At 44.4% G+C, this 26,077-nt stretch overlaps 1 protein-coding gene across 3 annotated transcripts in view; it reads right to left on the bottom strand.

The window, feature by feature from the left end:
• Xrcc2 (X-ray repair cross complementing 2) overlaps positions 1-25,142 on the bottom strand; it is a 77,282-nt gene extending 52,140 nt beyond the window's left edge. The window contains exons 1-4 of one of the 3 annotated variants that reach the window (XM_087658534.1): positions 25,008-25,142; positions 17,273-17,354; positions 12,640-12,839; positions 6,596-9,968 (exon numbers count right to left, since the gene is read on the bottom strand). In XM_087658534.1, coding sequence (XP_087514660.1) covers positions 9,906-9,968; positions 12,640-12,839; positions 17,273-17,354; positions 25,008-25,046 — 384 coding nt within the window. In that variant the 5' untranslated portion in view covers positions 25,047-25,142 and the 3' untranslated portion in view covers positions 6,596-9,905. 3 annotated transcript variants of the gene reach the window in all.
• Between the last annotated feature and the right edge of the window lie 935 nt (positions 25,143-26,077).

Genomic DNA, 26,077 nt, shown 5'->3' with positions numbered 1-26,077 from the left:
TACATTAAGGTTTCCATGGAAACACTTATTACACTTGCCAGCTTCTGAACTGCAGTAAGGTGGTTTATTATCAAGCTCATATCAAGTATAATTTTGAAAAGGTTTGAAGATGTATAGGTTAATATGTGTCAATTTGAGACGTCAGATGAAATATGGTATAAAGCATCAGACTGGAGATCTGCAGAACATTAGCCTGTATCCTTAATTTAGATAATCCTACTCAGGTCAGAGCCCAAATGCTAAATGGTTTGCTGGCTCCACAAAACGCACAGCAGTCCCCACCACAGCTGAACCAGTCCTGTCATCTTGAAACAGTCACAGAGGTGTGGGCAAGCGGCTCGCTCGCTTCAGGGAGAATTTCAATCACAAATAACAAGTTTTGTTACAGTAGGCAAAAATATAAATTTGCCGGTTCATACAAATGAAATGTCCACAAATTGAACCCTTCAGATTCATGGATGCTTCCCAAAGTCTACCTTTATGGTGGGCCTGTTTGTCTTACAACCTTTAATTGTAGAGATTAGTGTTGAAAACGCAAAGCTGCCAACATCCTTTAGCTAAGTAAGAGCCCCAGTTTTAAATTTAAAAGATATAATTGGATTATCACGAAGCCATAAGTAGAGACTTTGGGAAAATATAAACAAATTAAGAGTCCATTAGTAGGAATCGGGTAGGCAAAACAATGAGCCTAAATGATTAGATTGATACTGGAAAAAGGGGTGTGTGGTAGTGTACACTTGTGATTCCTGCACACAGGAAGTGAGGCAGGAGGATCAGAAGTTCCAGGTCATCCTAGTGACTCAAGGATAACCTAGACTACAAGACAAAAGACAAGACAAGACAAGACAAGACACGACACCAGGGCTCAGGAGATGACTCAGGTTGCACAGAGCAGACAGTAGGATTAGTGAGTGGGTACCTGGAGCTGGGGAAAGAAGGGCTTGGGGTGGCAGCTAGCAGGTGGAGGGTTTCTTTAGGAGCGGGGTGGCTCAGTGGTTACGAGCACCTGCTGCTCTTGCAGAGGACCTAAGCTTCACACTGCAGCTTCAGTTCTAGAGAGCACCTGACTGCCCCCCTTCTGGCCTCAGGGAGCACTGCATACATGCAAATACACACACACACACACACACACACACACACACACACACACACACACACACACTTTCTAAAAGAAAATACTCTAAAATGAACGCTGTATAACTTAGAACACTAAAGCCATCATAGAGTATCCTTACTTTGTTGGCAACAGCGACTGAGCCCAGGGACATGTGCACGTTAAGTGTGCCCTACCACTGTGCTACACCATGATTAGTGTACTTCGGATGCATGAACTTTATGTGGGGAAATATGTCTCAAAAAGCATTATTTTCACCAGGCATGGCAGCAGCTCCACCCCCTTGTTCTCTTATGGTTTGTTATCATTGGTTTTGGTGTCAAATAAAGATAGCTTTCATGTTTGAAAACACCTTTCTAGAAGGTAAAACTTTTGTGGAAAACTTGCCAAGTTTTGTTCAAATATCAATTTATATTAACAAATTCCAAGTTACATTTTTTCTAGTATTTTCTTTTTTAAAATTAAAAATTCTTTTTGTTGTTTTTCGAGACAAGGTTTCTCCTCTGTGTAGCCCTGGCTATCCGGGAACGTGCTCTGTAGACCAGGCTGGCCTTGGGCTCAGAGATCCACCAGCCCCTGCGTTCTGAGTGCTGGGATTAAAGGCACATGCCCCTACTGCCCAACTGTATTTCCTTCTTTAAAAAGGAAACTGTTTTTTTCAGATTATAATTACATCTTTTCCCCATTTCCCCTTTGCCCTTCCAACCCTCCGTATACTCCCCCTTGCTCTTTCAAATTCATGACCTCTTTTTCCATCAATTGTTGTTCCACACACGTATGTACATACATACATACTCCTAATAAATAAAGCCTGCTCGGTATGTACAATGTATGTATGTTTTGGGAATGAGCATTTGGTATTGGGTAAACCAATGGTGAACCACATGGTTCTCCATGCCACCAGCCACCAATCGGGGTCCTTATTCCTGTCATCAGTGTATGTGATGACATCTTACTGAGATCTTGATAGATCTTAGCTTTTTATTTATCTTGTATGGGAAGGGGGCAGTGAGCACACCACAGTGAATGTGTGGAAGTCAAGGATAACTTGCTAAAACTGGTTTTCTCCTTCCTCCCTGTGGGTCCTGGAGATGGAACAGGTTGATGGTTAGTGCTTTCTAACTGCTGGGCTGTATTCTGAACTCGTAATTTTTAATTACTGATGACATTGATCCTTATTTTCCTATTTTTTAAAAATATTTTTATTTTGTGTATGAGTATTTGCCTGCATGTACATGTGTGTACATACATGTCTGGTGCCCACAGAGGCCAGAGGAGGCCTGGGAATTGGAGTTACAGATGGTTGTGTGCTGCCATGTGGGAGCTGGGGTCAAACCTGGCAAGAGCGGCTGAAGCTCTTAATCACGAGCTATGTCGCTAGCCTCACCAATTACAAACATTCAATGTCACTCTTTTAGCTAGCAAGTTTGTTAAATTCCAATTCTATTCGTCTCTGGACAGGTAATTTTGGGTTTCCATGTACATAATCATACAATCTTTAAGTAACGACTTATTTCTTCAGAGATGAGGTTGAACACACATTACATACACTAGACCAACTGTTCTTTGAGCTAAACCTCTCAGCCCAATAATGACCATTTGTCCCTACCTTGTGCCTTGTAAAATGCATTTTTAGCATATATATTAATTATAATTATTTTTTATAAATCTTTTAGTGATTATTTTTATTTTATGTGCTTTGTTTTGCTTGCATGACTGTTTGTGTGAGGGAGTTGGATTCCCCTGGAACTAGAGCTGCAGACAGCTGAGAGCTGCTGTGTGGGTGCTGGGAATTGAATCTGGGTCCTCTGGAAGAGCAGCTAGAGCTCTTAACCACTGAGCCATCTCTCCAGTCCAATTACACATAATTAATGATATTTGCTGCAGGGAGTAAAGTCCTTAGTGAATGTGCACTGTTGACATGAGAATGGTCATGTTGAGCAGAAATGACAGCGCTTTCCTCGGGAATGACCTCCTTCCAAGACAACTAGCCCCTCCCTCCCAAGATACAGCCGCTTGTGCTGCATCTAGTAAGAACGATGCTGAGTTTGCTTTGTTCACAATAGCTGTCCTTTCTTCATTCCCGGGCCATCCACAGTCAGGGTTCCAGGATTCAAGCTGCATACACATATGGTGGCAATTTCCAATCACGTATGCAATGTGATTTGACCACATCCACCACCATCACCTTCCCTTAGCCCCTCCCACATCTCATACTGTTCTTCCCTACTGTTTCCCCAAACCACCTTTACTCGTTTTCAAGATTAACTGAACAACCCGTCTCTTCTCTTAGCTGTGCCCGGTGACGATCTGACAGCGAGTTCTGGACACAGTGGGATGTTGGAGGCATTATTTCCAAATGGTTTAGTCCATACCATATCAACCCAGATGTCAGAATCTGTTTTTGTGGTCTTGCCCTCTGAATTTGTTCCAACAGGACTGATATTTGGGCTGTGCATGTAGACCCAAGTTATTGTGGCTGACCTTGACAAGCTGGAAACTCAAGTCAGCACACACTGTGCACAGCACAAGGTGAATTTCACATTATTAAACAGGCACCAATTTCCAAGTAACCCACAGCTGATGGGGAGTATCTGCCATGTTAAAAGTCTACTTTTCAGTGGGTATGGTACCACACACCTGTAATCCCAGTCCTCAGGAGACTGATGCAGGGAAACTATAAATTCTAAGCAAGCATGGGCCAGTCTCAGCCACATAATGAGGCTCTGTTTTAAAATAACAAAATCAGGGTAGGTACTCTTGTCAAGGACTGGAGTTCAGTTCCCAGCTTCCACATCAGGCAGGTCCCAGCTACATGCAACCTCAGTTGCAGGGGATCCGACAACTTCTTCTGGACCCTGCAGGCACCCACACTCACATGGGCACCACCACCACCACCACACACACACACACACACACACAATTTAAAATAAAAATGTTTTTAAAAAGCAACAAAACTTATGTTTCCTACTCAGGAGATTAATTTGGACTTCAGGGACAGTATTAAATTGGGCCAATTTTATTTGCTTTTGGTTTTTGAAACAGGCTCTCTCTACGTAGCCCTGGTTGTCCTGGAATTTACTATGTAGACCAGGCTTGCCTAAAAATCAGAGATCCACCTGCTCCTGCCTCTCAAGTGCTGGATTTAAGGTGTGCACCAATATGCCTGGCATCAAACTGAGGCAATTTTAAAAGGGACATGTCCAACAACATTTCACTCTTAATGTTTTTATTGTAGGTTTTTTTTGTATATATGTTTGATCAGTTCTAGAAATTGTCTTCAATTTCATGGCAAGTTATCATTTCCTGTCAGTGAGCTAAGAACTACAACTAAACCACCTGAGATGTCAGATTTCCTGTCGGTGAGCTAAGAACTACAACTAAACCACCTGAGATGTCAGCAGTGCTTTGTCACTCCTGTTTCATCTGCCTGTCCCAAACTTTAAAAAGAAAAGAAATAATAATCCTCAAGATTTGTGACTCTCCCAGCCAGCAGATGCCAGCTAGAACAGTGTCAGTTTATCCTTGACCTCTAGGGGCCCCACAATTCAGGGTTTGAAGACTGTAGGTTATAGCACTTTCCCAAATTGGAGTGACCACACTCATCAGAGGGACATCAGACACTGCCCTCTCCCAGAATGCAGTGAGCCACTAGCTTCACAGCTCTCTGACACTTTGTGTCCCAATTTTACCCCCTCTCTGTTTTAGTGAGGTTATCAAAAATTATGTAGTTTGTCAAAGCTGGACACGGTGGCACATCCTGTCCTCGAGTATTTGCATAGCATGCACAAGGCCCTCTGTTCCATTCAAAAACCCTACATATTCTCTGGGCATGGGCATGGTGGCCCACACCTTTAATCCTAACACTTGAAGGTAGAGGCAGGTGGATCTTTATGAGTTTAAGGCCAGCCTGATCTACAAGGCCAGGACTCTGTCTCAAAAAAGACAAAACCAACCAATCAACCAAATAAATCCATAGTACATATTCAGCTATTACTGGAAATGCATTTCTCCCTAAACACACATGGGCAAGAGTTTAAATATGCAACATAAGCCTTAATAGCATTAATGGCTGTCAGTGAGTATTCTGGGATAACAGTAGCTGTTTTATCATTAATTTCTTAGTAACAACATGCTTTTCATCAGCTTTACTCATTCAACACCTCAGGGTTTCTCCTGTATTTACGTGCACATCTGTGCAGGGAGGGACATGAGCATGTGATTAGAGGTCAGAGGTCAACCTCAGATCATCCCTCGGCTGCTGTCACTTGTGTTTTGAGACAGGTCTTTCTCATGGGTCCCAGGCTCAGCCTGTCTCCACCTTCCCAGTGCTGGGGTTGCAAGTGTGTACCACCATGCCTGGCTTTTACGTGGGTTCTAGGGAAAGTACTCAGGCCCTCAGGGCCACACAGTACCCAGCACACCAAGGCACCAACCCTTCCTTGCCTTCTGGAATAACTTTTCTCCCTCCACCAAAGCTTGCCTAGCAATCGATGTGTGTGAGCGAGGGCTGAAACCAAGATATACAGAAGGAAGAGAAAGAGTAAAGTCGCTACTGTGAGAGCCAGCCTGGGCTACATGTCACCTGCCTCCACAAACAGGTGACATGCTATCTCAGCTCTGTATCTTCCAAAAGGAATGTCTGGACCAAACATGCATGTTTATAACTAGATTCTGACCATGGCCCTAAGGACTCCCCAGCCCCTAATAAATAAGATCAATTTTTTTTCCTTTTTTTTTTTTTTTTTTTTTCCCGGAGCTGGGGACCGAACCCAGGGCCTGTGCTTCCTAGGCAAGCGCTCTACCACTGAGCTAAATCCCCAACCCCAGATCAATATTTTAAGGTCTGTAACCACTCACCTTTTCTTTTGGTCCTATCTATCACCCTGCATCTGCTACCTATATAATTTATAACACACTTCTTCCTTCTTTTAAGTCCCCTTTCCCCCACAGGCACTGGAATTTCCACGGTGCTCATGAAGTCCCATTAGCATAACTTTTAGTTTAATAGAAAAAAAAATTTCATCAACCAGTATTGTTAATTTCATCCATTAGGCCAGACAGCATCTTTTTAAGTTATCTAAGTCTTTGATCTGGCACATTAATATACAGTTGATAATTTAGGTTATGACAGAAGCTTGTTATTTTTCCAATCATGTTCCTGAATAATCCAGTTCATTAAAGGAAAAGGAAATCCAATCCCATCAAGGGTAGAGCTCTGCTAAGCCTTGTCACACACTTTACGAGATTGCAGGTCTGAGAGAGAAGAGACTGGGCTTGCTTGTCCTCTATGAGCCAACAGCACTGTAAAAGTGATAGATTCTACAGGTCATGTGACCTGACCACAGGGAAGTTACGAATATTAATAACATGTAGAGGTGCACATGTGCAGTGCTGACAGGCTGAGTTTGACCCCTGCACCCCACAAGATGGCAGAGAGAACCAATCCCGAGAGCCGTCCTCTGAACTCCACACACTTGCTGGCACACACAAGAACTTTTTTTATTAAAAAAAAATTGGAAATATGAAATACAGAAATGTTTAAAATTGTATTAATAAACCACTTTATTAAAGCAGCATAATTCCTCTGTGCATTGTAAATATACAAAGTATAGTTCTCATCCCTCAACAAAGAAACATCTCTTTGCAACAGAAGCCATTACAGAAAACTACAGGAGTCAAGATGAAGAGAACAAGTGGGCATGCGATGTCCTGCCCGTCATCCATCTACAACACCCCCTGCACCAAGGCTCGCGGGGCATCTCAGAAGAAGGGGACAGGCTGTAAGCATCAGAGAACGGGATGTATGCTGCCAGATTGTGCCAGAAGAAAGCTCAACAACATGGCTGCCTAAAGGACCTGAACCAACAGACATGCTGACGTGGAAGGGGAGATCTCATGGGGCCCCAGTCCGAGACAAAAATCTATGGGCAACTAAGGACTGCTAAGAGCAGGGGCAACAGTCTTCCCCAGGGAAAGTTCTCCAACTGGTTATTCAATAGCAGTCAGCCCTAAGAACATACATACAAGTAACATTATAAGGACTGAGAAGACTGTATGTTTAGGAATTGTCTGTGTATTTATATACAATTAAAATATCTGTATATTTATATACAATTAGAAAAACAAGCCCAGAAACATGAGTGAATTTGAGAGGAAGGTGGGTGATGCACATGGTAGTGATTAGGGGTAGGAAAGGGAATATGGAAATTATATAATTGCATTTTAGTTTCAAACTATTTTTAAATCATATTAATGAGGCAGGCACACCAGTACACATCTTTAATACCTGCAATCAGGAGGGCAGCTAGAGCTATACAGTGAGCCTGGGTTTAAAAAAAGCCTTCTCGCTCATGAGGACACAGCCCTAGTCTATGAGAAGAATTAACTGAGGAGCATGATACACTGAGGAAAGCATTACTCAAATAAGTGCTATCCACCTTGCAGTGGCTGAGAAGTCAGCTCCTACCCTCTCTGCTTCAGGACTGTCCAGCCCAGCAGGCTCAAGACACAGAAGACAGCCTCAGAAGGCCAGGGTGAGTGCGGGCAGGCTCAGGGACACAGGCAGGGCAGGGTAGACAGCAAGTTATATGGCTATGCCCAAGGAATTTATTCTCAGCTTCTCTACAGGATGCTTTTTAACTCATAAACCTCTGGTAATATGAATGAACAAAGCCACAAGAACAAAGGTGAACAAGATATTTTGTGACATAAGGCATTAACAGGTTTGAGAATAGCAGTTATTCTGAACATCATACGTGGGCCTTCCCCTGGATCAGAACACGTAAAGGGATTTTCTAAAGCCTTCTTCCTACACATACTCCATGCTGGCTAGTTTTATGTCAAGTTGATACAAGCTACAGTCACCAGAGAGGAGGGAGCTTCAGTTGAGAAAATGTCACCAAAAGATCAGGCTGTAGGCAAGCCTGCAGGGCATTTTCTTAGTGATTAATGGGGGAGGGCCCAGCCCATCCCGGGCGGGGCCACCCCAGGCTGATGGTCCTAGGTTATACAACAAAGCAGACTGAGCAAACTAGGAGGCAGCACCCTCCATGAACTTTGCATTGGCTCCTGCCTCAAAGTTCCTGCCCTTCGTAAGTTCCTATCCTGACCTCCTTCAAATAGAGAAGTATAAACCAATAAACCCTTTCAAGGCTCTTCCACATTCTTTTGGTCACAGTGTTTCATCGTGGCACTAGCAATCTTGACTAGGACACCTCTTAGCAGTGCAAACTCTTTCTGAGTCTCCCTCCCTCAGCGCACAGCTGGAAAGGAAAGCCTGGTCCAAGGAGTCTCTGGCTGTTCTAGACAAGGAAGAGAACACTACTGATATATACTGCAACAGTTTCAGAATCGCTCAATTAATGACATGAGCATTCCAAAATAAACTCAGACCTCTAAAATGAATACATCATTTCCCTGTGTTTGAAAAATTACACAGAACCCCGAAACAATGGAAACTCATCTTGAATTCAAGTGTAACTCCTCAAAATGTGCTGGCTACAAGGAGCAACAACTGTTTACCGGAGGCAGAGGCAGAAACGTCATGAAGTCCAGCTTGAACTACATGACATCCTTGGGGGAAGCAGGAGAGGAGAGGAAATGGGGGAGAGGAAGGAGGAAGACGCGAACACTCCAGTCTCACCTTGCTAGCTAGCTCTCTGTTTATCGAGTGGATTTTGGAGACAGGATCTCATTATGCAGCTCTGGTTATCCTGGAATTCACTATATAGACCAGGCAAACTTTGAACTCACAGAGATCCACCTGCCTCCTCCAGACCAGCTCATTCCAGTTTCTTGAGGGAGGCAGATGGGCAGGTTTTCCTGTGCTGCTTCCTTCAGCTGGAATATCAGCGCTGCACACTCCAGTCACAGCCCCGGGGGCCAGGGGCCAGCAGTGAACTCTTCCTAAAGTGCTCTGAGAGTGACCCGGTCTGACACGTGTATCATGCACTGAGCCTCAAAACAAGCTCAGTGGAGTTCAGCTCTGATTGACCTTCTCCACCCTGGAGGGGGCAGAACAGCTTCGAGTTTTCCTGTACTGTTTATATTAATTTCCCCAGAATCAAACCACTTTAGCCTATAAAAGACTTTAAAGACTTGCCTTAGTGCACCAAAAGCCTTTCTGATGATACAGATCAACAAAACTCCACCCCACTTTCTCTAATCATAAAAACGTGTTTTTTTAAACTGTTACTTTTTAAATGTCGTGAAACTAGTGCGAACCGGCTGCTCTTGGCCTCATCCTCTCTGGAGAAGACGACTCTGTGCTTCACAACCCTCTGCCAGGCCTTGCAGAGATAGGCTCTGTAGTCCATGTCTCCATCGCACGGGTGCTTGGAGGAGGAAGGCCCTTCTGCTGAGTCTGAGCCTTTCTGCAACAGACTCTGTGTTGTTGCGAACAGCAGCAAGCGGTACTCGGTGACGAGCCTCTCCAGGAGCTGAGAGCACTTCTGCAGTGTTGACTCCTGCAGGCTCACACTCTCTCCTCCACTGACCCGGTCTATCCAGTAGAAAGATGACATGCTATCCACAATGAGCAGGCAGAGAGAGGGGTGACTGCACAGCAGGGCTTCCAGCGAGTACAGCGTGAGCAGCAGCTGCATGCTGCTACTGCAGTACGCCAGGAACAGCCTGCCCAGGCACAGCTTGATGGCTTCCTCCGAGCTCTGCGAGAGTCTGTGCTCAAGAACTGTCACAAGCCGTAGCATGTCAAAGTGGTAATCTGTATCAATAAATAAGACTTCTATTTGCAGTCCACCCTCTGATTTTGGAAGTATACATCGGGCTGTTAAATGATAAAGCATTTCTGTTTTCCCCGTTCCTTCTGGACCATGAAATTCAAGAATATCACCTGTGTAAAATTCAAAAATGTCAGTCAAGATCCAGCAATGCAACAGTGGGCCACAGAACAGCCTCAGAGAGCTTTACAGAGAGGTTTGTTGAATACAATCTAAAAATCTAAATCCATTTGTTAAAGAGGATCTATATAGGCAAATGCAAATGAATAAGAAATTCATACGGCATCTTTGGGAAAGGACCAAGTTTTCTGTTGTTGTTTGTTTTGGTCGGTGCTGAGAATGAAATCCAGGTCCTCAGCTGCGGTAGGAAACAGCTCTACCATTGACTCCACCCCCACCCAGTAGAAAAAAGGTTGAAGTGGTTCAAGGGAGACTCCCTGAGATGGGCCCACATGCCTCTGGGGCATCAGAACTGTGTTGTTAGTGACTGAACCTGAGTTCAGATCCCAGATTCCACATAATGCTGATGCAGTAGCACTGTGGTGAAATAGGGGTGCAGACAGGAAAACCCCACTAGCCTGTTATACATCCACGATTGTCCTGACTGTGTGTGCTGTGGTGTTAGTGCACACATACACAGATTAATATAAAACTGCTTTAAGGACATAGTTAATCACACAGAAGCCTAAGATGAACCTGTCAGCAGGCTTCTTTAGTCTCTCAGGCATCTAACACTGGTAGGAAAAGCCACTTTAGCAGCTATGTAGCTGATGGCTCATCTTGAACATCAGTGACTGGATTACAAAGTGCTTGGACAGCCATGTCTGGGAGATCTGCTGTGGTGACGGGTTAACCCCCTGATGACCTCACTAGCTGGAGGAAGCAAGTCACTGGAGTTGGGCCTCTGGAGTGTATCTTGCTCTGGCTGCTTCCTGACCTGAAGTGAAGAACAGTCTTTCCGAATGTTCGTACCATAATGGCAGTGCTGAAGCCAAGAGTCCAGGGATAGAACCCTCAGAAACCATGAACCAAAGTGAATACTTCTCTTTAGGTTGTTGTGTCCTAGTGATGTGAAAGTCACTAATACATGACATTTCCTTTTGCCTTCTTGAAGATTGGTACCGAGTAATCTAACCCCAGGACTTCGAGACTTCCTAACACACTTCAGCAGATTGCCACGTGTCTCCCTGCAGATAACAGATCATAGTCATCCTTCAGCATGACTCACAGTCAGCACCGGAAAGTACTTCTATAAAAGTGGTTCACAAGGTTCCCCGAGACCACACATTACAAATGCCCAGGGCGGGGGATGGAGTGAGGCTCAGTAGTTAAGAGCACTTGCTGTACTGGAAGAGGACTCAGGTTTGATTCCCAGCACCCACATGGACACTCATAACTGTAATTCCAGTCCTAGGGGATCCAACATGTGCTTCTGACCTCCAGGAGTATCGAGCATACATAAAACAGACATTCATGAGGCAAAATACCATACACATAAAAAAATGGGGAAAAAAAGGTAACAGAAAAGAGAACTGCAGCTGGGTGTGATAGTGCATGCCTTTATTTCCAGTATTCCATAGGCAGAGGCAAGCAGATCTCTGTGAGTTCAAGGCCACCCTAGTTTCTAGTCCAAGGCAGGCAGGGCTATACAACCCTGTGTCAAAAGACTAGTAACACATAATAAGTATAAAGAAAGGCTCTTGCTTTGGCATGAGTTAAACTGAATTTTTTTTAAAGCTTAAAGTCAAATCCTTAATTGAGAGATCAAGTTCATGGTTAATATCACTTCTCTGTTACAGACTGACAGTGAAGTAGGTAGGCACAGAGCAGCCGTTCCTAACAAAAATCACATCTGAGTGCTGTCACTAAGGTCTTCTAACTAAAGTCCCTGCTGATATGTTTCAAGATGAATTCAGATCAGTTTTACTGATCTTATAAACATGTACTATTTGTTCCTTAATATAAAAAAAAATGTTCAAATAGTATCCTTTTAAGTGGGATAGTTCTTATAAGTTTATATGAAGTTATGATCTCATGTTTGTGAGCTGTTACCCAAAAAGCTAGCACCCTTGTCCAGCCAAAGTGCTGACATGGCAATTTGGAGTTTAAAAAAGAGAGGAGAAGAGAGGAGAGAAGAGAAGAGGAAAAAGAAGAGAGAAAAAAAAATTCTAGAGTTTGGCATTGAAAAGCTTAGACTGACTTGGCTGGGGAAATCTGGATGGTTTGGCCCTGACAGCTCCTCCCAGATGCTGGGAGGTGTTGGAGCTCAGAGACTGAGGCAGGAGCCTTTAGAATACATAAGAAAAAAAAGCCAAAGCAATCACCTTGGTACCAGCCTAACTGTGTAGCAAATGCATTGAATTTGCAGATCACAATTTCTAGTTCTAAGGACTTAGAAACTGGGCACTGCAGTAAGCAGCCTCCATCTGCAAATGCATTAAAAATGCTTCCAAAGCCCAGAGCCCAAGGATCTTACTGCAACTTAAACTTTCTATAATAGATGCTGGAAGGGTTACTATCATAGAAACCCCAGTCTTGGGTCTGCCAACCGAGTTCTTGTTTCATTTTACAGTAAATGTAAATAAATATAAGCACATGTTTTGGGTAGTGACTAAACATGATGGTGTTTCTCAAAGTTTCTATAATATTTGAACACACACACACACACACACACAAACTACTATACACCGTTCCTTAATATACAGTCAGTTTCCTAAGGCCCAGCTCATCAACACAAACACAAATAAAATGACACGCTTTCTTGTAAAGTTCAGGGAAGCTGACCTGCTGTACCAGCAAGCCCAGAGGACGCCAGGCTGAGGGAGACGACAGGAGTTGACGACAAAGGCACACGACCGAAGCTGCACAGGAAATGTCAGTACGCGGGCAGCAGGAAGGGTAGCAGCATGTCCCTCTGGTAACTGCCGAGCAGCTGTGCCCACTGGAGCTGCTCAGCATCGGCCGATGCAGCTCGCATGAGGACACTAGGGGCCACGGAGACAATCGAACAACAAATTAGCTGTCTCCTTGCCTCAGCCATCAAACTATTTTTCCCATTCGCCAGCACAGTTTTGGACACTGAGACTCCTGACATAAAGTCCCCTTTCAGAGCAGGCAGTGGTGCACGCCTTTAGCCCCAGCACTCCGGAGGCAGGGGCAGGAGGATCTCTAAGTTTGAGGCCAGCCTAGTATACAGAGTAAGTTCAGGAACAGCTAGGACTACATAGAGAAACTTCCCCCGCCTCCCCCAAAAATAATAGTCAAGTCCCCTTTAGAAATAAATATCCACTCAAAAATGAAGGCAACAAACACCCTCAAGCTGGGTGTGGTGACAGACACTTGTCATCGCAGCACTCCTGAGGGTCAGCCTCAGCTACACAGGGAATGGGAGGCCCTCACTCAGACAGATTCACACTCACACAGACAGATTCACACTCACACAGCCCTAACACCCGTATCACTATTTCCAATCAGTTATCAATAAGCGGAGTTTCAGTGAGCACACAGTGCATAGCTGTAATGGGAAAGGTACAAGGGCGAAGATCAACTGGACCGCAGCAGCAGTGAGGGCTTAGCAAACCACTGAAGCAAAGTGACGTCAGTCAGAACTAGACAGCTATAATTAAGATATTCATTAATGACAAGAAAGAATAGTCTAAAAAATATAAAGAGAATGGGAAGAGAATTAAAATGGTATAGCAGAGGGGCTGGAGAGATGGCTCACCACTTAAGAGCACTGCCTACCCTTGCAGAGGACCCAGGACCCAGATGGTGGCTCACAACCACCTGAAACTACAGCCCAGGGGAGTCAATGCTCACTTCTGGCCTTCATGGGCAGTCAAAACATATTCATACATATAAAATAAATCTTAGGGGAAAAAGTATGCCAGGGCATAATCTATTTGAAACAACAACCAGAAAAGCAGAACCAGAGAAACAGAAGGTAAAAGTCACAAAACAGGGTGAAAATGGTCAAAACTCAGGATCTAACTGAGGCAGCCTACCACAGACACGCTTTATAAACCAAGGGAAAACACTGAGTATAGAGCAGCCAAGCAGTTTCTATTTGTGTTTTTTTTTCCTTCATCATCATTCATCATCGTCATCATCATCGTTGTTATTAATATTATTGGCTTCTTGAGACAGCATCAGCTAGCCAGGGTGGTTTTGAACATTCTATGAAGCTAAGGCTAGCCTTGAACTCCTGATCTTCCAGCTTCAGTCTTCCAAGAGTTGCGATTAGGGATGTGTATCACAAGAAGATTATAATAGTATCACATACAATGAACTTTTAAAATAAAAGTTATTATTTTAGATAGTATGTATATATGTGTAGGCTAAAAAATGTATGAAATAAACTTGATGTGTTGGCTACTTATAATCTCAGAATGCTGACTGCCAAGGCAGGAGGACTGCCACAAATCAAGGTCTGCCCCTGGGCTGCACAGTGAATCCCAGACCTTGCACAGCTGCTGCTGCTCTTCCCCACTTAAATGCCTTAAACAACCCAGGTAAGGAGAGCCATATGGTTTGGCTTAGGCCACCTAACATACCATTCTCAAGGTCTTTTCAAAAATATTTTATGTGCCGGAGAAATGGCTTAGCAGTTAAGGGCACTGAATGCTCTTCCACAGGACCTGGGTTCAAATCCCAGCAACCAAACAGCAGCTCACGACTGTCTGTAACTCCAGTTCCAGGGCATCTGACACCCTCACACAGACATACATGCAGGCAAAACACGAATTTACATAAAATAAAAATAAAAATTGTTAAAATACCCCTTATTTCTAATCAATATGTACGAGTAGAAATGTACATTTGAGGCAAATGCCTGAAAAGTTGGAAGTGTAAAGCTCCACTAGAGCTGAGGTGGTGATGAACTGTCTGCTATGGGTTCTGGGAACCACACTCTGCCCCCCCCCCCCCAGCAGTCCAAACTCTTGACGGCTGAGCTATCTCCCCAGTCAAGTTTTATCCACATTGACAGGATTCCTTTCTTTATAAGGTAGAAAAATATTTCATTGTGTTATATACCGTGTGTGTGTGTGTGTGTGTGTGTGTGTGTGTGAGACTTTGTAGCCAGGCTAGTCTCATACCTTGGGTGACCTTCTCAACTCTCAATGTTGAGATTACAGGTAACAGCCATTGCACTTTGCTTATCCCTCCAGTCATTGATGGACATTTGTTCGCTTCCACCTCACAGCTGTTCACATTGTATGGTAGTTCTAGTTCCACTAACCTGTGGAAGCTCTCAACAATGACTGCACCATTTTCTTTGTCTTATCAGAGGTACGTGATAGTTTTGGTTTCTTTACAGCTTTGTCAACACTTAGGATATCGCTTTTGTTTTAAATAGTGACATCCTGATGAGTATGAGGGAAAAGAACATTTTATAATGATAAATGGTCAGCCAGCAAGAAGACATAACAATAATAAACTTTTATATGCATAATGTTCAAAGCCCTAAACACAGGAAGCCAGATAGACAGAACTGAAGGGAGAAATAGAAACATCCAGAAACATCAGTAGCTTACTCACTCTAGAAAATGGGATAACACCTAGAACAGTCAGGTACCCATGAGTGCAGCAAGGAAGCAGAAGTTACACCAACTGTCAGCCAGAAGCAAGAGTCATCAAGAGAGTACTTGGCCCAAGTACAGGAGAATATAGTCTTCTACAGTGCAAATGGTGTACTCTGGCTTAATAAACCACCTCTCAGGCCACAGCACAAGTCTTAGTAAATTTAAAAGACCTGAAATCAAAGCAACATGCATTTCTAAGCAAAAAGAACAGGGGAAAAACGACAATCTATACATCTTTTGTTTATTTTTGAGACAGGATCTTGCTACATACAACAAGCTGGCCTTAAAATTTGACCTTCCTGCTTCAGTCTCCTGAATGCTGGGCTACCAGGATGTACCAGCATGTGTGGCTGTAACTTTTCCTGACCTTCAGTTAGGGAATATGAGTTTCATATATGATAGTAATTATGAGTAAAGAACAGACATTAGGACCTCAACAAAGTTAACAACCCTTTGATTCAGAGGGATCAACACAGCCCTGACAACAGTGTGGACAGGCACACTGCAGCTTCATCTACTGGGAAAACATCGTTTATCAAAAGCACGTAAAGCCACTGTGACGCAATAAAGGGAAGTTGGTTAAAGTTAGCGAATCTGACATTTCTTCTAAATATACAAACTGTGGGTGAGCTCAGGTAGAGTACGACCATCATCAGCCACCAGGGAAAGACAAAACAGAGCCACAAACGGGTGTCACTCCAAACAGAGCAGGATGCCACTAGCACAAAGACACACTGATAACTAGTCCTGGGGTGTGGACTGATACTTCACTGATGGCCAAGAGTAAAACGTGAAGCACCTTTAGAAGTCACTTTGGCTGTCTCCAATGAAGAGCACAGAGCTGCATATAACCTACAATCTCCCTTGTGGGTGTCACCCAAGGAACCCAAACCCCATCTACCCACAGAAGGACTTGTACTAAAACCATGGCAACACTGCTCACAGCTCCTGAGTCATGGTGACCTCACACAGTGAGACTATTCCCCACCACAGAATCAGTTCCTGGGCTGGAGCGACGACTCAGTACTTAAGAGTACCTGCTGCTCTTTCAAAGGATCTGGGTTCTATTCCTAGCACCCACATCACAGCTCACAGCCACTTATAACTCTAGTTCCAAGAGTGTCAATGCCTTTTTCTGGCCATGGCAGGCACCAGGCACCCACATGATTCATAGACATAGACACTGGCAATCAATCATATGCATAAATACGTAAATCTTAAGGGAGAGGTGTGATCCTGACACATCTACAAAGACTGATATAAAAGCCGTCCTTAGTCACCTAAGACCTCTAGAAAGGGTAAGTCTACAGAGAAAGCTGGCTATGGCTGCCTAGGGCTGACTACTAGTACAGAAGGGCTTCTTCTTGAGGTGACAGTTACACATCTGTGTGACTATTCTAAAACTCAATTATAGACCTTAAGTTCTATATATTACACTGAAACTAAGCTTCAATAGTCAACCTTCCCTGTAAGTTTACCTAGTATAACACAAGTTAATACCTATTTTCCTGCCGGAGAAATATTAACAGAACAATTGGGAACCTGAGGACTTTCTTGCAGCTCTGCAAGCTTCTAAGGAAAAAGAATGAAAAATAATCCAAGCAGAATTCCCACAAACACTGTACCCTGGGACAGAGGCCAGCATATGTGTGAAGATGATGTCACCTGGCAGACTAGGAAGGCTTGGAGTTCCCTGTGCTAGTGTGTCTCACACTTAGCCTATACGGCCTCCTCCTAGGAGTGGACATGGCTATGCAGAAGCACAAGTGCCTGCTCAAGGAGACGGTCTCACAGAACTCTTCTCAGGGGCTCCTGGGTTAAGCACTGTGTTTTACCGTGCACTGGTGAATCTTCATCAGCAAACAGGCTGGGCTCTAGTTCTTTCAAGGAGCTTCTGCCTTCAAGTCGGGCAAGGAGCTTACAAAAGAGAGAGAGGGAAAATATTATGTAAATAAATACAACGTTCTAAAATTATTTATGTAAATTTCAAAAATCTTTAAGACCATAATTTTGAAGATTTAGAGATAAATATTGAAAAAGGAAATACAACTTAGGAGAAATATTATGCTTATGTTTAAAAGGTTTTATTATTTATGTGTATCGGTGTGTACGTCATGTGTACAGAGGTGCCCGAGGCCAGCGGAGGGTGTTGGATATCCTAGATCTGGAGTTACAGTGATGTGAGCACCAGTGCGGGTGCTGGGGGCCTAGAGGGTCCCCTGCAGGAGCAGTACACACTTTAACTGCTGAGCCACCTCTCCAGCCCTTGTGCCTCCTCTCCCGCCTCTCCTTTTTAAAGACAGGACTTCTACTGTTACACAGAGTAATATCCTGTCTTGAAAAACAAACAACAAACAACAAACAACAAAGATAGGGTCTTCCTATGTAGTCTTGGCTGGCCTGGGGCTCACTATATACATCAGGCTGACCTCAAAAAACTTACAGAACCTACCTGCCCTCTGCTTCCCAGGTGCTGGCATTAAAGGCACCTGACGCCATGCCCATCCCTGTTTGTTTTCACAATATTTAACTTTTAATTTATATATCAGACCTACTGAAGTGAGTTGGAACTTTTAAAGGTTGGGGATTTAGCTCAGCGGTAGAGCACTTGCCTAGCAAGCACAAGGCCCTGGGTTCGGTCCCCAGCTCCGAAAAATAAAAAAATAAAAATAAAAATAAAGGAATGGATAGCAACTGTAGGGTATACAGACATATTTCTAATGGCAAACTACCGTTGCTGTATTTTACAATAATATTTTTTGTACTTAGGCCAGTTACACAATGGTCTGATTTAATTTGCCCCATTTTCTTTAGCTGGGAAAGTGTCCCAGGGCAAAGGAGAGAAAAGGCTCCCTGAGGAACTCCAGGCCTAGTTGTATTTTTAAAGTAGGAGTCCAAGTATGGGGGCCACAGGCAGGTGCAGCAGGCATAGGAGATGGGCGCAGTCGACCACACGGAGAGCGGTGTGCAGGCAAAGCATAAGCTGGTTCGAGCAGCAAGAGCTTGTTACATGAAACAGGCAGGGGACCTGACTGGGATCATAACCACTAAGGTTACACCCCTCGGGGGGTGCGTCTGAGTGCTCACAGAGGTTTAACTGAAGAGGAAAGGACCTCCATCAATGTGTGAGATGCCAAACCGGGGCCAGGGTACCACACTGAACAGGAGAGCAAGCTCAGCTAGCCTAGTTTCCTTTCTGTGGCTAGGACTCAACACTCTGACTAAAAGCAACTTAGAGGAGAGGGTTTAACTGGCTTACGCTTCCAGGCCTCAGTTCACCACTGACAGAAATCAGGGCTGGAAAGGCAGAAGCCAGGGAGGAACATGCTTGTTGGCTTGCTCTGCCTCATGTTTAGCTAGCTTTCCTAAAACAGCCCATGACCAGAACCTAGGAATGGTGCCATCTTAGTGGGCTGGGCCGCCCTACAGGATCAATTAATAAACAAGACAGTCCTTCACGGATATGCCCCCAGGTCAGTCTGACTCAGGCAATTCCTCAAAAGAAGGTCAGGTGATTCTAGGGTGTGTCACATGACAATTAAAGCCCACTAAAGCAAATTCCTTAAGTCTTCATTTCCTAACTGAGGATGCAGTGTGACCAATCATCCCAAATTCTGCTGTCCTGAGTACCCTGCTGCTATGGACTTAAGACAAAATAAACTCTCCCTTAAGTTCCCTTGTCTAGCATCTGCTCACAGAAGTGAGAAAAGTAATACGGAAGACGGAGTCTCAGGTCTCTGGAACTGATGGCGGGAGGAAGGTGGAGGAATTTAGAGCTGTGGCAGAAGAGCTCTAGAAAGCTGTATGCAGAACTAATGGGTCATCCTGCTGGGGGTTGGGAAGGCAAGAATGCCGAGAGAAATGGAGACCTTGAAGGCCCAGTTCCTATTGACCGTTCAGGTTAGAGTCTAGCAAAGAATCTGGCTGCGTTCTGAATTTGGGTAAGGCTGAATTAGAAAGTAATGAATTTATCCGTTTGGTGGCAGAAATCTCAAGACAGGACCACATCAGGCCAGGAGTGGGAGGGTCATGGAGTTTATGCCATAGTTCCAGAAAACCGCTGAGACCATAATGTGTGGCAGGTTTGGAGGAGAGCTCAGAAGAGGCCAGGGCCATCAGACATCCTGTGGGGAAATCTGTAGCAGGGAGTAGCTCCAGAGAGAAGCTATGTGTGCTGCAGGCCAGAGCTAAAATGGAGGGTAATCCCTACGTCCTTTGGAGCTGTGGGGACATGACAACCAGCCCTAACCCGATGGCACTCTGTTTTTGCCTGTCCAGAAATGATTTCACTCATTTGAGTGCTCAGACCTGAGTAATAACTCACAGAGATTCCTTGTGATGACTAAAGAAACTCGCTACGGAGCCAGGCGTTCCTTCAGGGCTGCTGAGCTTTTACTCTGCAATGCCTTGGAGCTCCTAGAGGCCTGTAGGTGAGGTAAGAATAGGATAACCGCTGGACTCGGTGATGCACATCTTTAATCCCAGCACTCAGGAGGGAGAGGCAGGTGGATCTCTGAGTTAGAGGCCAGCCTGATCTACAGAGCCAGTATAACCAGGGCTACACAGAGAAACCCTGAGACAAGAACAGGATAACAGGCTGTGAGGTATTAACAGCTGCCCTTGCTCCTGTAAAACCTGCTTTTGCTATGGGTAAAGATGAAGCAGTCTTTTTTATTCTAGCCTCCATACATCTAGGCCTAGAATGTTTTCAGCTTTTGAGACTTACTGCAGGATAAGCTAGCTCACTGCTTCTTTTTCTTTCTGATCTCAGGCTGGCTGGTTCAATTCAGCTATCCTGGCTCAGATTCCTCTCCAAGCTGACTGATTGGCTTCTCTCTGCTGCTCCAGAATTGCTCTGCTTGACCTCAAACTAACTCTAGTAATCTGCTCTAATCTTCTGACTCCTTCTCATTCTTCATCTATGTATAGCTTGTTTTCTCTCCATTACCTGTCTGTGTAACTGTCCTGGTAAAACTGCCTCCTTTCTCCTTTCTCCTCTCTCTGCACTGTCCCTTAAGTAGATTTCCTTTCCCCTCTCTTCTCTTGAGAGTTGGGCATATCCTATTCTGTCAAATCTTTCTCTGATTCATCACTTTGTCACTCAATTAGACTTCTAAACATGGGTGTGTCTTTCTACAAACTAACTTTACCATCAATGTTTGGGATTAAATGTGTGTGCTAAGGCTGAGCCACACAATTAGAAACAGTTTTTTTTCCTCAGTAAGTAGCACACTCTTGGGGTTCACAAGTGTGACCAAATATCATGCAACTGAAGGCAGGCAGCTGGAGTAGACAGTGGGTAAGAGTAAGAATCAGTTGCCCTGATGTGGATATGGTCAATGTGGAAGTTTGGCTTTATCCACAAATATTTGCTAAGATCAGAGGATGTGCTGGCTAGTTTTCATGTCACTTTGACACAGGCTAGAATCATCTGGGAAAGGGAACCTTGATTAAGAAAATGTTGCCACCAGACTGGCCTGGAAACAAGCCTGTGGGGACATTTTCTTAATTAGTAGTTGATATGGGAGAGCCCAGGCTTTTGTAGGGGGTGCCATTCCTGGGCCGGTGGTCCTGGGTGGTATAAGGAAGGAGACTGAACAAGCCGTGGGAAGGTAGCAATCCAGTAAGCAGCTCCCTCTGTGATCTCTGCTTGTCTGGCCCTGACTTCCCTGTATGATGGGCTATGCGATGAAATAGGAGCTAGATGAGGTATGAGATGGAACAAAGCTTCCTCCCTAAGCTGCTTTTGGTCAGAGCGTTTTATCACAGTACAGACTAGAGCTAGCTAGGCTTGGTGGCCCACGTCTTCAGTTTCTGGTGCTTGGGAGGTTTAGGTTGGGATTTTACATTCCCAGTGTTGCTTGGACAATACAGTGAAATTCCATCTCAAAAATTTAAAATAATACTGTAATAAAACCAGAAGACTAATTCTTTCCACATGTGAAATTAGACTCCTCAGCCACTTCCAAAATTCAACTGCCCTTCAGGGCATAGACCCAGGCTTGGATCTTGAACAAAAAAATTGTTTATATAACACAGAAAGACAACTGTCACTCCAATATGATACAACTAAATCCCAGAGTTCTAAATTTATTCCCAGAACTGCTGCTTTATAATTACCTTTTTAAAAGCAACTATTCATAAGGCTAAAAGATAAACACATAAAAGTCAAGTGAAACTATAAGATACACCTATTTCAACTTCAGTTACTCTTTCATTGGGTATATGATAAAGTTTTAATTGGGAAGAGTGCTTCAGCGATGGCTCAGTAGGTAAAGTCCTTGCTGTGCAAGCATGAAGCCTTCAATTCAGACCCCCAGACCTATGCAAAGCCAGGCAGGTACAGTGTTAGCAATCAGGTGTCTCTACCACCTGCCCCAGGCACCAGCAACAGTGAACACTCAGTTCTATGAGACACAGACCACCATGTCAGAAAAGGGAGGCTGATCGCATGGCATCCTCAGTCAGAAAGCAGAGAGAGCACTGCACACTTGTGCTCAATTCACTTTCTCCTTTTATTCTGTATAGGAGGATCCCAGCCCATGGGATGGGCAGAGCCTGTATTTAGGATGAGTCTTCCCACCTCAATTAACCCAACCTAGAAAATCCTTTACACCCACAACCAGGGATTTGTTTGCATGGTGATTTTTAAGTCCCATCAAACTGACAACTAAGCTAACCCATCATGATCTTCCAACTTTCCATAAAGAAGAAAGCCATTTGTGTATGCTCCCCACTCATACGGTTTCTCCTAAGACACGGTTACTATAAGCCCAAGGTGTCCTGGAGCGCACTCTGTAGCATAGGTTGGCCTCCCATGCTGGGATTTCAGACATGTAGCCTAGCCTGGATCGACAAATTCTAATGGGCATTTTAAGAGCAGAAATTCTCTTCTGTGCTCAGCAGTTATGGTGGATTCCATGACTGGAGCTAAGGAAGCAGGGGCAAAGGTCACACACCACTCTAACAAGCAAAGAAATGGAGAGAGAGGGTGGGGTGCCACAGGGTAACATCTTGGTTTTGCTTTTATCTTGTTTTAAGTTGTGATTCTGGTGGAAAAGACTAGTAGAAATAAATGCAGAAACCAACCATGGTGGTTTTTCCTCCCTAGTACTGAGGAGGCAGAGGCATCATGAGTTCAAGGCCAGCCTAGACTATATGAGACTCTGCCTCAATGAAACAAAAACAACAAAAAAGTGCAAAAAGAAATGACCATAGGAGTAATATAGCAAAATCCTTTCCTCTTCATTTAAGAAAAGTGTTTTCAGGGGTTGGGGATTTAGCTCAGTGGTAGAGCGCTTGCCTAGGAAGTGCAAGGCCCTGGGTTCGGTCCCCAGCTCCGAAAAAAAGAAAAAAAAAAAAAAAAAAAGAAAAGTGTTTTCAGCCAGGCAGTGGTGGTGCACACCTTTACTCCCAGTACTTATGAAGCAGAGGCAGAGGATCTCTGAGGTCAGCCTGGTCTACAGAATGAGTTCCAAGACAGCCGGGGTATTTAAAAAAAAAATCTTGAAGGGAAAAACAACAACAACAACAATGTATTTCAGGGGCTGGAGCAATGGCTCTTGCAGAGGGCCAAAGGTCAAATCTTCCTACTAACATGGCAACTGGCAACTGTAACTTGTTTCCAGGGAATCTGATGATCATCTGGATTCTATGGACCCAGGCGTGTATTAGGTACACACATATGCATGAGGCAAAATTTATATAAGTAAAAAAGCATGTAAGTCTGTGATTACACAAAACTAGTTATTTATTTATTTATTTATTTATTTATTTATTTATTTATTTTTGGTTCTTTTTTTCGGAGCTGGGGACTGAACCCAGGGCCTTGCGCTTCCTAGGTAAGCGCTCTACCACTGAGCTAAATCCCCAGCCCCAAAACTAGTTATTTTTAAGTAAATGCTATTTTGTCTTACTTAATAAATATTTGTCTCTGACAAAGGGGCAACTCTGTAGCTTTTTTCCATTGTTATTGAAAACCAGACACTGTTATCAATATTTATAGTGTGTTATGAGGTTGCCATGTTCAGTGCACTTAGAGAAAAGCCTGGTGGGGGATCTGGGAGGGAAGTGAAAAACAGTGTTGTGGTGTGTGTGTACCCATGTGAGTGCATCCGTCCATCCATCCTCTTTTACACTGAGAGATGTGTGATCCACCTATTTCTTAAAACTCACTTCCCAATATTCTCTTTGTTCCAACTTTCCAGAACTACCGGCTGTTCTCCTAAATCACTGGCTCTCTACCTTCCTAATGCTTCAACCCTTTAGCTTTAGGACAGCTCCTCATGTTGCAGTGACTCCCAACCATAAAATTATTTTCATTGCTACTCCATAACTGTTAATTCTGCAAATGTTATGAATCCTAATGTAAATATTTTTTTGAGATAGAGGTTTGAAAAAGGGTCGGTGACCCACAGTTTGAGAACTGCTATCCTACATGTTGCCCTTGCTAAACGCAGACCCTACCTGAGCTGCTCCTTCCTCCTCAACAAACCACTGCAGAGATAGTCCTTAAAATGCCAGTTCAGGGGCTGGGAATTGTGGTGCAGGTGGCTAAGCCTGTGCTTAGTAATCATGAGACCCTGGAGTTCACGCTTGGCAGTGGATAGCAGGGCATGGTAGCACACACGTGTAAGCCTAGCATTCAGGGAGGCAGGTTAGTCAGAAGTTGAAGGTGGGAGCTAAAGATGTGGATCTCAGTTAAGAATTGGTATTGTTCTTACAGAGAACATGAGTCTGGTCCAGGTGACTCTCGATTGCTAGTAACTCCAGCTCCTGATCATCTGACACCTTTTCCTCTGGCCTCCAAATTCATCTGCACACATGGGTATATACCAATCCACAAACACATATTCATTTACATAACTTACATAATTAAATTGGTCAAGGTTATCCTCAGCTGCACAGCAAGTTCAAGGCCAGCCTGAGCTACCTAGATCCCCTCTGAAGAACATGTAAGTCATCTCCTCCTACAGTCTGTTTTACCCTCTTTTGGAGAGGCATGCTTTTACCATACACTGTACATTTTACGCCAGCTTCAATGATTACATTTTGTCTGTTTGGGAGAGGGCCTCACTATGCAGTCCTGACTGGCCTAGAACTCCCCATATAAACCAGGCTAACTTCACCTCCCTATATAAACCAGGTGCCTCCACCTCTTTAGTGCTAGGATTAAAGGCGTGCACCACCAAGTCTGTTGAGTTTTCTGTTGTTTCTTACTCCCAACTCTTGGCTGACATAGTACTAGAACCAGTAACACACGTTAACGGCTAACGGTTCCTGAATGAAATGGCTAGCGTGGCTCTGGAGACAGACCATAGAGTCATTCTGGGATACAGGGGGACGGGTGCCACAAGCAGGTTAGTTACAGAGGTGAAGCAAGCTACCCAAATTCAGGAAACGTCTACAGATGCCTCAACTGGTGGGCCTCCCTTCCCCAGCTCCGGTCGCACAGCTCGCCATTGCTGACAGGTTCACTGGCGGCTGCCCGGCAGCCTCACGGTGGCCCTGGGCGCCACACCGCGACCTCCCACTGTGGTGCGCGCCCTCCCGCTGCTCCATGGGTCTCACCTCGGTCCCGGATTCTGCCCTGCGAAAGTCGCTGCACATCGCCCCGCCAACTCCTCGGGTTCAACCTACCCGCCAGCAACGCCATTTAGCAAGAGCGTGAGACGCACAGCCAGTCAGCGCACCGGCCCCATGTGCGCGTGCGCACTGTGCGGGCTCCGGGCCAGAGAGGCCTGGAGCATGCGCAGTAACGCTGCGGCGCCCTCCGGTGACGCCAGTCTCCTGCGCCTCCTTTAGTCCGTTCGTTCTCTTCTGTTACTCATCTCAACTTGTCTTTATCAGGCAAAATTAACTTGATTTTGAATTTTATTTTATTTTTTTAGAGATGATTTCCTATTTTGTCCTGGCTGTTCTGGAACTCACTATGTAGAGATGGATTTCCTATATTGTCCTGGCTGTTCTGGAACTCACTATGTAGAGATGGATTTCCTATATTGTCCTGGCTGTTCTGGAACTCACTATGTAGAGATGGATTTCCTATATTGTCCTGGCTGTTCTGGAACTCACTATGTAGACCAGACTGGCTTCGAACTTTGCCTGCCCCTGCTTCCTGATGCTAGGATCAAAGGCGATCACCACCTCTCCCAGTGCTCAGTTGTTCTAAAGAAACAAAGTAAATCTTCCTGCCAAGGTTGTGTATGCCTGTGATTCTAGCACTCAGGAGGCTGAGGCAGGGGAATCACCAAGAGTCAGATTAGGCAATAGCCTGGGCTATGGCGTGAGATGGTGTCTTAAAAATGCTAGGACAAAAGTTTACAGATTTGGGCTTTTGATGTGTCAGTTGGTCCTAACAACTCCTGAGGCTGAAGCCAGATGATTGATTGAGTCCAGGAGACTACCCTGGGCAGAACAGCGGAACCGGAATAAAAGGAAACGAGCAAGCACGTTCTTTTGTCCTTCTTGAAGCAAAAGCTCTGATTGGCTGTGTTATTTATCGATAACTGGAGTGGGAAGGGAGAAGTGTATATTGAATTGAAAAGAACTGTGGAAATACACTGAGCTTGTGAAATTTTCAAACTCTTAGTTTGTTTAGGTTGTTTGTTTGCCTTTGTGTGTGTGTGTTATTTGTATTT

The sequence above is a fragment of the Rattus norvegicus genome, chromosome 4, assembly GCF_021556685.1.
Source record: "Rattus norvegicus strain SHRSP/BbbUtx chromosome 4, alternate assembly SHRSP_T2T, whole genome shotgun sequence".
In the NCBI taxonomy this organism is placed as follows: Eukaryota; Metazoa; Chordata; class Mammalia; order Rodentia; family Muridae; genus Rattus; species Rattus norvegicus.
Note: the sequence above shows the minus strand (reverse complement) of the source record. Positions and strands in the feature narration are given on the sequence as shown.